The following is a 13,220-nucleotide window of genomic DNA, read 5'->3' as shown; positions in this document are numbered from 1 at the left end:
AGCAGCTCATTTAAGGATTTACTAGTAAGGATAGGATTGAGAATGTTGCAGAGAAGAGGGAAATCATACAGGCCTCATGTTGATACGGTCCTATCTGTTCTGAGAATGAGTGAAAACAAAGATAAGGTAGGAGACGAGATACTGGCAGAAGTAAAGCAATGAGTACAGGGCGTGAGTCATGCTTCGGTAGCTCATATGGTAGAGCACTTGCCCGCGAAAGGCAAAGGTCCCGAGTTCGAGTCTCGGTCGGGCACACAGTTTTAATCTGCCAGGAAGTTTCATATCAGTGCACACTCCACTGCAGAGTGAAAATCTCATTCTGGAAAGATAATTTTCTCTACTTATAAATGGCTGACAGCAAAGGTAAGCACTGGACCAATGAAATTTGTCACACCACTCTTTTCTTATAGTTAGAAGAATCAATCTCATCTTGAGTCAAGAAAGATTTGACTTTCTGTCTGGTATCGCTGCTATTGTGACCACATCAGTCCTGCTACAAACAAGTAAAATGGTTTAGTGCCAAAAATTGTAGAGAATACTGAACCCTGAGTTTCCTCTATCGCCTTGTCAGTAATGGCACTCCCCCTTATTTAGCTAATATCTGAACAGCGCAGCAGGAACACTCATTCCCGACAAAATAAAATCCACTATAGACCACTGCATAACACAATTATCCCTGAGAATAATTTTCCGTATCCTTAACCTCTACAGTCATCTACTGAAAGTCTGTTCTTTTTAAAGAGTTCTTGTCGCCATCATTTCGCTCTTTTTCTCTTTCATTATCACTTTTTTTCTGATAACACTAAACACACCTTCAAATTTGCTATACAATATTATTGTTATTCTTAATGCCATTTATTATTACTATTATATTACCCATTATTATTATTATTATTATTATTATTATTATTTATTTTTGTTATTTGTGTTGGTAATTTTAACTGTTCTCATAATAATTTCTCAGAGGTATATGACTGAACAATAAGTATGAATAGAATTTTGAGAATGTTTTGTACTGCTTTTTGATACATGTTGTTCCTGGTCCCACATAAGTGAGGGTCTTAGGGACCTAATCTGGTCAGGGTAATGCACAATATAAAAATAGATTTTCTTATAAAATTATTTATAACAATTACTAATACACAAACACAAATAGATTTTGAACTTCATTACAACATTTAGCACACATGGAGTTACATTTACACATTTCGTTGCTACCGTGCTGTACTGTGCATTACAGCTTTCGTCACACTCAACAGTTTTCTCCTTTGTGCAGTTCACAAGTGTACAATACCAAGCACTGAAGGAGATTTTACAGTTAACAATGCTTTTAAACCTCATACAAATAAATTAATACTTAAAGTTAATGGCAATTTTTCAACACAGTGTAATACTTAATACCACCAAAGAGATGTGCAGAGTTTTCTGAAAAACATCCAACAGTAAATCTATGACAAAGCAATCTGTGAGCCACATGAAACAGTAGAGTTCAAACAGTATGTCAGATCATGGAGATACTCAAAAGAAGTAAACACAAGCTGATATAAAATAGACAGGTGTGACTACAGATGACATTGCCTATCTTCAGTAATAATGCCTCTCTGCTTTCTGATACACAATTTGACCCTTTAATTTTTACTTGTTGCTGATTTACCAGCACTTCCTCTGTCCTAACACTTGCCACTTGACAAAGAGGATCAAGGACAGGAAAGGAGGGCTCAATAGGCAACTGCTGAAATAGCAACCATTGGTGCTGAGATTATGGAGGCTCTAGCAGTAGAACACATCGAATTTCAGGCTTTGCAAACTATGCTATACATGAAGAAAGATAAATCTGTAATCAACCTAATGGTTAGTTTGAACAAGACAGTGGTTTAATAGAGTTGGTGCCATTGGCAGTGGTGTAACCTTGCCTTTCTCTAATCTTTCAACTAACTTACCTAGCCAGTTATGAAAGGATCCAGGTTTAATGCAAACACCAAACCTTAGTGAAAAAAAGGTAAATATGAAATGAGAAAGTTTAAGAAAATACTAATGGGTGATATAGGGATCCCAGGTACATGTAGCAGTGGTGTGAAATAGTATACACATTAGCTTCAGAATACTTATTCTGAACAACAAAACAATCTGTGAGTTAAAAAGCTAAAACATGGGCATAAATAAAAAATGAGCGAGTGGAATGAAAACAAATGGGGACAAGAAAGATCAGGGAGAAGAGTGGTGGAAGATCAAGTTTTGCCAACGAAGTGGTTTATGCATCTAGAAAGTATTGAGGGGCAGAAATAATGTGATCAATGGGACAACATAGCAGACAAACTGCTATATTGGAAACAGAATAAAGCATGGTAGATGAAGCAAGGACGACATAAGAAGCAGAAGACCACATGCAGAGACAGAATTTCTTACAAAAACCCCAAGTCCCCGTTTAAGAAAGAAATTGACGAGAATGTAAGTGTGTTGAAGAAAAATATGGAAACAGCATGAGAAATGTGTACTTGAACATAAATGCAGATGCTAGCATAGTCTACAGGCTGCCCTGTTGTATTTGAATACAATGGCACCTGTGCAATATCCTCAATATGTAGGAAGTGTCAGTCATGGCCGGCACACTATTTTGTATAGTTGTGTGTGTATTATGTCAGAGCTACACAAATTTGAACACATGCAAATTTTTGGTGATCAAATGAGTATGTTTCTGTAACCAAGGTAACCAAAGCATTCGGTGTTCCGAGAAGCACTGTACCGAAGACTTGTACTGCGCACAGGAAAATTGAAAAACATTATCCGCTAAGACACAACGTCAACAATAGTGTGTTCTTAATGGTCGTGACAAATGGTCATTGGAAAGCATAGTGTCATAGCATAAGAGGAAGTGGTTGCAAAAGTCACTGTAAAACTGAATGTTGCACTCACAAATCCTGTCAGCACAAAAACAACGTACAGGGAGCTTCATAAGAGGGAATTGCAGAGTGAGATGGAATTTCAAAACCACTCACCACTGATGGAAATGCCTCTAACAGGAAAACATGGTACCAAAGCCGTAAAACCAGGGTTACGGAGCAACGGAAGAAATTAATTTGGTCAGTAGATTGTTTTATACTGCTTCCAACTCCTGGCCAAGCTTACATCCCAAGAGTAAAATGTGGCAGGGGTTTGGAGATGGTATGGACAGTCTTGTTCTGATTTTTCATCTGCTCCATGGCTGCTGTGCAAGGTCACATTACTGCCAACGACTATGTAACCATTTTGTCTGATCATGTGCATCATGTGGTATAATGTTTGTTTCTCAGTGGTGATGCTGTGTTACAAGATGTCAGGGTCCCTGCTCCCAGAGCTTCCGTCGTCCAAGACTGTTTTGTGAGAGTGAAAATTAATTTTCACATCTCACCTCAACACCGCAGTCACCAGTATTTGAGCCTTTGTGGTCTGCTTTGGGGAGAAGGGTGCATGATCACCATCAACCTAAATCGTCATTACCGGAAGTTGCGACTAATTTGCAGAAAGAATGGCATAAGATTACTTAAAAAACCCATGCACAAACTGTATTTATTTATTCCGAAATAAATTATTTATTCATTCTGAGATAAGTGGTAGCCATTTTGAAAGCCAGCAGATTTCCTACACCACATTAAGCATTGTAATGCATTGTATTTGTGGTTTTTCCAATAATTTTCATCCATCCACTGTATATCTGGAGCACAATAATGAACGAAAGTTAGTTACAGTCTGTGGCAATCTGCAGGATAGAAGAGAAGATATCAGCAGCTTTTTTATTTAGCCTCTTGAATTACACAAGTTGCCCAAGTAACAAAGAAATTATAGTGGTACATTGGTAGCCTATTTTCTCACCAAAAGAGCTCTAGTGGTGTCCAACATTAATAATTGATTAATTAGAACAGGATGATATCAAAACATATTGCATTTTGTTGTGCGTGCTAAGGGGTGCCAGAACACAATCATATGACTAAAAAATAACTACCCAAATTCTCTAGACCTTTAAACTCACTGAATATTTGTGGAAACATAAAATTTACTGTGAGAAGTTTCTTATAAAAACTGATGAATAGTTGTGGGGAGCACTAGAGACATAATGGCTCCAGATATGCTGTCCACTTCCCCCTTTTGTCCTCTCCCTACATTTCTTTTGTCCTCTCCCTATTTCCGCTCCTTATCAAGAGCAAAAGGGATAATAACAAAAAATTTAAATGAAAACTATCAGATACTGTTTAAGTTAGTGAAGAAATACATACATATTGATCACATCAGCTCAGCATAAGCTAACATATTCATACAACCTGTGTCAGTCAGATTTTTCTCACAAGTGAGTCTGTGCCGTGAAAGTTGTGCAGCAGCAGGAAACCAGCAGAAAGGCATATCACTCTCTCCCCCCCCCCCCCCCCCCCCTCCTCCTCAAGGACAGATAGATCACATCAGGCTAGAATCCCACAGTGCACAACAGTGCTAATACAGCTCATTCTGGCATTATCATCTGTACCTGTAGGTCTCTCCTCTTTTCTGTCCCTGGATTTGCAAACCCCACCTGAGAATGCCACATCTAGGTCCTTGTGGAATACTAAGACACTTTTTTGTGTTTACTTCGCTTAGTAAAAACAGTTACAGATGCATTACAAGTTTTGCAATAAACACGTTCATGTTGCACAATGCCATTGGAACCCTTCTTTGTAATTGTAAGATCATGGTTATGATGATGATGATCATAATGATCCACCCGCTTAACGTCTGTTACAGGTGGGGGCGGAAGCATAAACTGATTATTTTGCCGAATACGTGAGACAGTCTTCACAGCTGTCGTTTGGGATCCCGAGGAATTTTCTGGCCAAACACAGGGGACGGTCTTCACAGATGTTGCCTGGGATCCGAAAGAACTTTCCAGCTGATCATGTGGGGCAGTCTCCACAGTTGTCATCTGTGATCCCGAGAAATTTCCCGGTTGAACACACGAAACAGTCTTCACAGTTGTGATCTGGGATCCTGTGAAATTTTCAGTCTTCCCAGTTGCTATTTGGGATCCGGAGGAATTTTCCAGCCGCTCATCAGTGACAGTACTAACAGGTGCAGACTGAAACCCAATCTGATGTTGCGACTGACTGGGTGTGGCACTCCCAAGAACTAGAGTCTGTGGAGTTACCGCTGGTGTGACCATAGGCTGCGATGAATTAGAATTTGGGACACCATTTGAAATCGGTGGTACAAATACAGGAAGTAGAAATGTCTCTTGACTGGGAATATTATGGGAACTCACGGGTTGGACTGCCGTCTGGACTGGTGAGGGGTTACTTACAACTGACAACTGGGAAGGTGTCGGAGCCGGTATCGCGTAGCACATTTGTCCATTTATGATCAGAGGAATGCAGAACATTTCACCTCCAGTTTGCTTGGGCATAAAATTGTTCGCAAACCCTGTGTTGGGGGCAGTTGCTGCTGAGTTTAGATTATTTTGCACCACGTTAGTAGGCAATTGGACAGGAGAGAGAAGAGTTGTGCCCAAGTTTGCTTCATTCTGAGAACTCACTGAGAACGTCTCTGGCTGCTTGTAAATATTTTTCTTCACTGTCAGCTGTTTACCTGCAGAACTGGAAGCAGATATGGCAGTATCTTGCAATGCAACAGTGTTATTAGTGCACTGTGGTTTCACTGAATTCATCACTGGTTGTGTGTATACAGCTTTCTCCATTCTAATCTGGTTGCTAGACAAGTTTCCCGTATTAAACGCTTCTTGCTTCTGTCGTTCTCTATTATTCAACGGTGACGGGCAAGGTTGTACTTCACTGTCTTCTTCGTGGAACGACCCGACAACTTCAGTGATGACAGGTGCAAATGGTGGAGGTGAATCGTGAAGTGCATTTGTTGGAGATTCAGTCTGCGAATCATCAGTTATCGAGTTTCCATTCGCACGTGCCATCGATGATGGGGGAGACAATACGTAAGGGCTCGTACGACACACAATGTGTGGCACTCGCGATGCTGCACCTCGAGAAAATACCTTTGCTGTAGAGGGATTGCGTACTTTCACATTTCGCTTCAACAAATTTGAGTCTTTGTTTTCTGGAAGATCCTTTGCACTTTGCAGTATTTGCTCTGACCTGTAATGAGCAACGGAGTGTTTGTTCAAGTCTGTCTTCTGATAGAAAGCCCTGGGGCATTGTTTACAGGCATACGGTTTGTACCCCGAATGAATCCTCATGTGTATCTTCAGAGAATAAGCGGAGGTAAACATCTTGAAGCACAGAACACAGCTGTATGGCTTTTCACCAGAGTGGGTGCGCATGTGCCTCTTGAGATTGGCAGCCAAGGTGTCCGTCTTCAAGCACACCCTGCAGATGAACGGCTTTCTCCTCGGCGGGTGAGACCTCACGTGTTTGCTCAGTTCTGCAGTGCAGGAGAAGGACATGGAGCAACTATTGCAGCCATACACATCCTGCACCACACTCTCGATAACAGTCGCCTGGGGAGGAGCTACAGAAACAATGAGTGGATTGCCACCATCGTCCTGTGCATTGTACCTGAAAAGAGAGGGCCCATTGTGAAAAATACAAACATTTCAAAGAGTAAGTCTGCAGGCTATCAAAGCTGATGTCAAAATGGTTCTAATGGCTCTGAGCACTGTGGGACTTAACTTCTAAGGTCATCAGTCCCCTAGAACTTAGAACTAATTAAACCTAACTAACATAAGGACAGCACACACATCCGTGCCCAACGCAGGATTCGAACCTGCGACCGTAGCGGTCGTGCAGTTCCATCTGTAGTGCCTAGAACCGCTCGGCCACCCTGGCCAGCAAAGCTGATGTCATTGAAAGTATAACTTTCTAGATTTTTTTTAGGCTGCATCACTCCTCTTCAAAGTTCTTCGTCACAATTGACACTGCAACCCCTCTGCTAGGATCTCACTCAGAGACCTTGTGGTGTCCAGTGTCAGCTGAACGCTGTGCAAGACCAGTGTCACACTCATTTACAAAAGAGAATTTTCCTGCACTTGTTCTGAAGAAGTGGAGTTATTGAGGGCAATTTTTAGGCTGCCATTGGCAGGCCACCATCATCAGACAAGTATAGCACGAACACTACAATGTGGCAGTATTATGCTGGGACATGTTTCATACTAAGGTTGGGTAATATACCGGTAGAAGTCAGGCCTGCTCTACCACATTTACAACACTGCCAACCTTAGCAAGTATTTATGCCACAGTCGTTACCAAACGATTTGTGTACACAGCTTTACTTTGTGCTATGTGGTACTCACTGTTTCCTTTTCTAATTTTGAAACGAGTGTCGAGGTTAATCCTGGTTCATCACAGGGTTTTAATACGATTCCCACGACAACAGAAGGGACTGGCAATCCCTATGACTGTGCACCACTTACGCTTTTGCAGAATGGGGTCGAGAAAGGCAGGATTTCTTCCCCTGCACCTCTCCTTCCTCTCAGGTGATCTAAGTTTCCATTTGTCTATGCTCACAGCTGAATGACACATTAAAGTGTCCCACATTTTAGCGATGAAAGGCAGAGAAAGGGAAGTGGAGCATTTACCAAAATATTACCATTGTGCTGCAAAAGCTAGCTTCTGGTAGTTATTTGTATTCCTCACACATTTAAAACTGAGACTGAAAACTGCAGTGGCGCAGCAAGAGGACTGCAGCTACAATATGTATTTCAACAACATATGAATGGTAGCGAAAGCAGGTAATCTCTACAGATAGTGTGTGAGAAGCAGTTGATACTTGGAAAAAAAGAAAGAAAAAAGAAAGAAATAATCCACCGAGATGATGACTATAGGCTTCCAGCTTCATGCCTTCCCGCTGTCCAAGAAGCAAGGAATACTAACACATCCAAGGCAACAATAATGTGCTTGTAAACATTTCTCCTCTCTTTTTATGCCACATGACAATGGTCCACCAATATAGCAAGCTGTAAAATTTTACCCAATAACTCTTGCTTTTCAGAAAACTGCAAGAAAGCTCCCTTTTGTAAGTGAATGTGAAATTGTTCCTATACTATGTTCAGCTTACAGGTGACACCAGAGTAGTCCTGAACGACATCTCAGGAGAGGGGTTGAAACAACTTATGAAGAAGAAATCTGAAGAAGAATTGACATGGCATAGCAAACTAGAAGATTTTACCTTCATGCTCAAGGACTGTCATAACATAAATGATCACAAATTGCCAAAAGCAGACGGAGTTGTCATTCAGTCAGGTCCAGTCTTTTCATATCAATAAACTCTATTCTATATTATTTTATGGATTTATTTCTTCATTATGGGTGGATAGCCTCTATGAATTATTTAATACAATTTTCCACTTCTGTCTTTTACTGCACTATTTTAACATCAGCTTTACGCCACTGTCAAGCATAAGATTCGATGTCATATTTGGGCATGGGAATAGCCTTAAAATGCTGAAATATGACATAATGTTCAATAGTTTTTAAATATCTTTGGAAAATGATGATTTGGCACAATATCTGCATGTCACAAACAAAAATCAACAAAAATCAATCAGCATATATCCATAAAACATTTGTCACGTAACCTATACTTATTTACAGGGCATGTGTCAAACGATGATGATTTGTATCTAAATAAATATTATACATTAATTGCATAAAAATTTCAGAATGCAGGGAAGTCCCCAATTTATCTATTAATGAATATATTAAAGGACTAAAGTGGTATACATTACCTGATCAAGAGTATCACGACACTTTAACCTGGAGTGTGTCCACGATTTGCCTTTATGAGGGCTCGAATGCTGCTGGGGACACTTTCAGTGAGGTGTCTGAATGTCTCTGGAGCAAAGTCAGTCCATTCTTCCTCAAGAGCCAAAGCGAGAGAAGATAGTGAGGTCAGATGCCGAGCTCCTGAGCGAAGTCGATGTTCTTACTCGTACTGACTGTGCTCCACGGATTCACGTCACGACTCTGTGCCGGACAGTCCATCGCAGGAATGTTATTGTCCACCTCACAAATACTGCTTTATGGTGTGATCATTGTTATGCTAATACAGTCAGTCACTGTTCCCAAAGTGCTCCTCGACTGCATGCAGTGAACAATGCTGTAAAATACGTTAATATCCTTCTTCATTTAGCATTTTCTTAACTGTGATAAGGGACAACACCCTAAACATGAAAAATAAACCATAACATCACCTCCTCCATACTTTACCCTCGGCATTACGCACGATAGCACGTAACGTTCTCCAAGCATTCACCAACACTGGACACTTTCTACTCATTTGCCACAGGTACAGAGTGATTTGTAACTCAGAGTCATTTATTTCCAGTCATTCGCTGTCCAGTGGTGTTGCTCTTTAGACAACCTCAAATGTCACTTAGCACTGACTACAAAAATGTGTGGCTTATGAGAAGCTTCTCAAACATTGTATCCATTCTTTGTAACTCCCCATGCACAGTCATTGTGCTAACTGGACTACTGGCAGCACAGGTGATAACTTCTGCTGATTTCACGCAGTGTTTTACAATCACCCTCGACAATGCTCGACAGTCCTTGTCTGCAAGTATATGAAGTCTGCCTGGTTCTGGTTGAGCTGGGGTTGTTCTTTCGTTTCCCATTCTGCAATCAAACTGTCGACACGTGATTTGGGGAGATTCACGAGGATTGTTACTCAGGCAACATTCGAGGACTAGTCCACGTTCCAAATCATTGAGCTCTCCTGATTCATCCATTCCGTACGGTTTCTCTACTGCCTACACAATTTTTATATTGGCGAGCCGCACTCTCATGACACCTAGTGTTCAATTTTGCATTACTTAATAGTGTCCAGACACTTTTGATCAGATAATGTGCTGCATTGTGCAGGAGTAATCTTTAATGCTGCTACAATTAATCAGAAAAAAACGTGTTTAATCAAATTAGGCACTAAGAGGTGACTTTGAGCAACAAATTAAAAGAAGTGAAGTGGACGAACTGTGATGCAGACAGTGGCATGTAAGAACATTGGTCATGAGCAGTTACAGCACTGCAAGATACCCTGTAGAAGCTGCTGGGATTCAGTAACCATGAAGCTGTGGAACTACCAATACCATGCTTCCAACCAAAAACACATTTTATTAAAACTTTTATCCAATCTGGATTTGGAAAACTGTGACTGTCTTGTTAAAGATTTCAGGAATTACTGCAACCAATTGCCATTTTTTCTTCAATTTTTTATCTATTCGTAACTGTCTTTGAACTGCCTAGCGATTCATCGTCAGATGACACAATTTAGTTTGGAGTATTGTGGGGGTCGTGCGTCTGTGGTAAATACAGAGACAAAAAAGTGAGCACTGCTTGTGCAAAGAATATTATGATTGTAAGATTAATTTGATGGTATTACTGTTTTTATTCTTGCAGCAGGCACTGCTCTGGAAAACATAATGTGTGCTTACCACTATCTTTAAATATCCAATGAAATAGGTACTTTTCCACTGATGGCAACTCCCACATACTTTACAAAATATAAACAAAATAAAGATTGTGGCCGTTGTTGTCTCCAAAGTGTTTTGTGGAGGCAGAGAATTTTCTTCGCTCGTTTTTCGTTTTGTGTGGCATTTGTAATAAAAATTATATTTACTAGATTACCTTCTTTATAAAAATTATTATTATGTTTTTACACTGCAAATTTTTTATGGTATTTACAAAAGCTACAACAAAGAGTTTAGGACAATATTTCTGTTAGTGAAGTTATGTTTGGCATGTTTCTCATTGCTCAATAAACAAGATTGTATACATATGGGGAGGGAAGGGGGGGGGAGGTGGGAAGTGGGTGGGTGGAATGGTAGGGAGGAAGGGAGGGAGGGAGAGGGGGGAGAGGGAGGGAGGGAGGGAGGGAGGGAGGGAGGGAGGGAGAGGGGGGAGGGAGGGAGAGAGAGGAGGTGTGTGTGTGTGTGTGTGTGTGTGTGTGTGTGTGTGTGTGTGTGTGTGTGTGTGTGTGTGTGTGGATGGTGTTTAGCTGCGGCACGTGAGAGGTGGGGAATGGGTATGGCAGTGGATGAGTACAGTATTTATTAGTTTTTCAAATTTAAGGACTCTTTAAAATTTTGTAAGAATGGGTTGTTTGCTAAATCAATGTGTTCATTTAAGATGGTGTGGGGTGTTTTACTGTTATGTATGAAAATTTCTAATTATTCCAAGAGGTCCATTTTTATTCCTTTGTCTACAGTGTGTAGAATGTAGAGGTTGGTTTTTATATCTGTGATTGAATAACTATTTTGGGCTAGATGGGCTGAAAAAGTGGATTTATTTAAATTTTTTAAATGGAGTGCGTCAGTGTGCTCTTTGTATCGGATTCAAAATTTTTGCCTGTCTGTCCTATCTACATCTCCATGGTTACTCTGCAATTCACACTTAAGTAGCTGGCAGAGGGTTCATCGAACCATTTTCATACTACTTCTTTACCATTACACTCTCGAATGGTGCATGGGAAAAAGGAACACCTAAATCTTTCCGTTCGAGCACTGATTTCTCTTATTTTATTATGAAGATCATTTCTCCCTATGTAGATGGGTGTCAACAAAATACTTTCACACTCGGAAGAGAAAGTTGGTTATTGCAACCTTGCAAATAGGTCTCGCTGTGAAGGAAACCACCTTTGTTTCAGTGATTGCCACCCCAACTTGTGTGTCATATCAGTGACACTCTCACCTCTACCGCGTGATAACAAGAAACGAGCTGCTCTTCTTTGCACTTTTTCGATGTCCTCTGTCGATATACCTGGTGAGGATCCCATACCATGCAGAAATATTCCAGCAGAGGACGGACAAGTGTAATGTAGGCTGTCTCTTTAGTGGGTTTGTCCCATCTTCTAAGTGTTTTGCCAACAAAGCACAGTCTTCACTTCGCCTTCCCCACAATATTATCTATGTGGTCTTTCCAATTTAAGTTGCTCATAACTGTAATTCCTAGGTATTTAGTCAAATTGACAGCCTTTAGATTTGTGCGATTTATTATTTACCCAAAATTTATCAGATTTCTTTTAGTACCCATGTGAATGACCTCACACTTTTCTTTGTTTAGTGTCAATTGCCACTTTTCACACCATACAGAAATTCTCTCTAGATCATTTTGTAATTGGAATTGATCATCTGATGATTTTACTACATGGTAAATTACGGCGTCATCTGCAAACAATCTAAGGGGGCTGCTCAGATTATCACCTAAATCATTTATGTAAATCAGGAACAGCAGAGGGCCTATGGAATGCCAGATGATATTTCTGTTCTACTCATTGATTAACCCTCTATCACTACGAACTGTGACCTCTCTGAGAGGAAATCACGAATCAAGTCACACAACTAAGACGATACTCCATATTCACACAATTTGATTAATAGTCGCTTGTGAGAAATGCTATCAAAAGCCTTCTGGAAATCTAGGAATATGGATTCGATCTGAGGTCCCTTATCGACAGCACTCATTACTTCATGGGAATAAAGAACTAGCTGTGTTGCACAAGAAGGATATTTTCTGAATCCGTGTTGGTTATGTATCAATAAGTCAATTTCTTCAAGGTGATTCATAATGTTTGAGTACAGTATATGCTCCAAAATCCTGCTGCAAATATGGGTCAGTGATTTGGGTCTGCAATGCAATGGGTTACTCCTATTTGCTTTCTTAAATATTGGTAAGACCTGTGCTACTTTTCAGTCTTTAGGAACAGACCTCTTGTCAAGTGAGTGGTTGTATATGATTGCTAAGAAAGACGCTATTGTGTCTGCATACTCTGAAAGGAACCTCATTGGTATACCATCTGGACCGGAAGACGTGCCTTTCTTAAGTGATTTCAGTAGTTTCGCAACACTTAAGATATCTACTTTTATGTCGCTCATGCTAACAGCTGTTCTGGTTCTGAATTCTGGAATATTTACTTCTTCCTTTGTGAAGGAATTATGGGAAACTGTATTTAGTAACTCCGCTTTAGTGGCACCATCATCGGTAACATTTTCATCGGTATCGTGCAGTAATGGTATTGACCGTTTTTTGCCACTTGTGTACTTTACATATGACCAGAATCTCCTTGGGTTTTGTACAATATTTTGAGACAATGTTTCATTGTGAAAACTATTAAAAGCATCTCTCATTGATGTCTGCACTAAATTTCTAACTTCCGTGAAACTTAGCCAATCTTGGGGATTTTGCATTATTCTGAATTTGGTACGCTTTTTTCATTGCTTCTGCAACAGTGTTCTGATGTGTTTTGTGTACCATGGTGGA

General features: G+C 40.3%; 1 protein-coding gene across 4 annotated transcripts in view; it reads right to left on the bottom strand.

The window, feature by feature from the left end:
• Positions 1-1,106: 1,106 nt before the first annotated feature.
• LOC126292247 (uncharacterized) overlaps positions 1,107-13,220 on the bottom strand; it is a 131,012-nt gene continuing 118,898 nt past the window's right edge. For all 4 annotated transcript variants that reach the window (XM_049986145.1, XM_049986144.1, XM_049986142.1 and 1 more), the window contains exon 12: positions 1,107-6,524. In XM_049986145.1, coding sequence (XP_049842102.1) covers positions 4,574-6,524 — 1,951 coding nt within the window. In that variant the 3' untranslated portion in view covers positions 1,107-4,573. The remainder of the gene's footprint in view (positions 6,525-13,220) is intronic.

The sequence above is a fragment of the Schistocerca gregaria genome, chromosome 9, assembly GCF_023897955.1.
Source record: "Schistocerca gregaria isolate iqSchGreg1 chromosome 9, iqSchGreg1.2, whole genome shotgun sequence".
Taxonomy (NCBI): domain Eukaryota; kingdom Metazoa; phylum Arthropoda; class Insecta; order Orthoptera; family Acrididae; genus Schistocerca; species Schistocerca gregaria.
The sequence above is the reverse complement of the archived record's forward strand: the minus strand, read 5'-3'. Positions and strand labels throughout refer to the sequence as shown.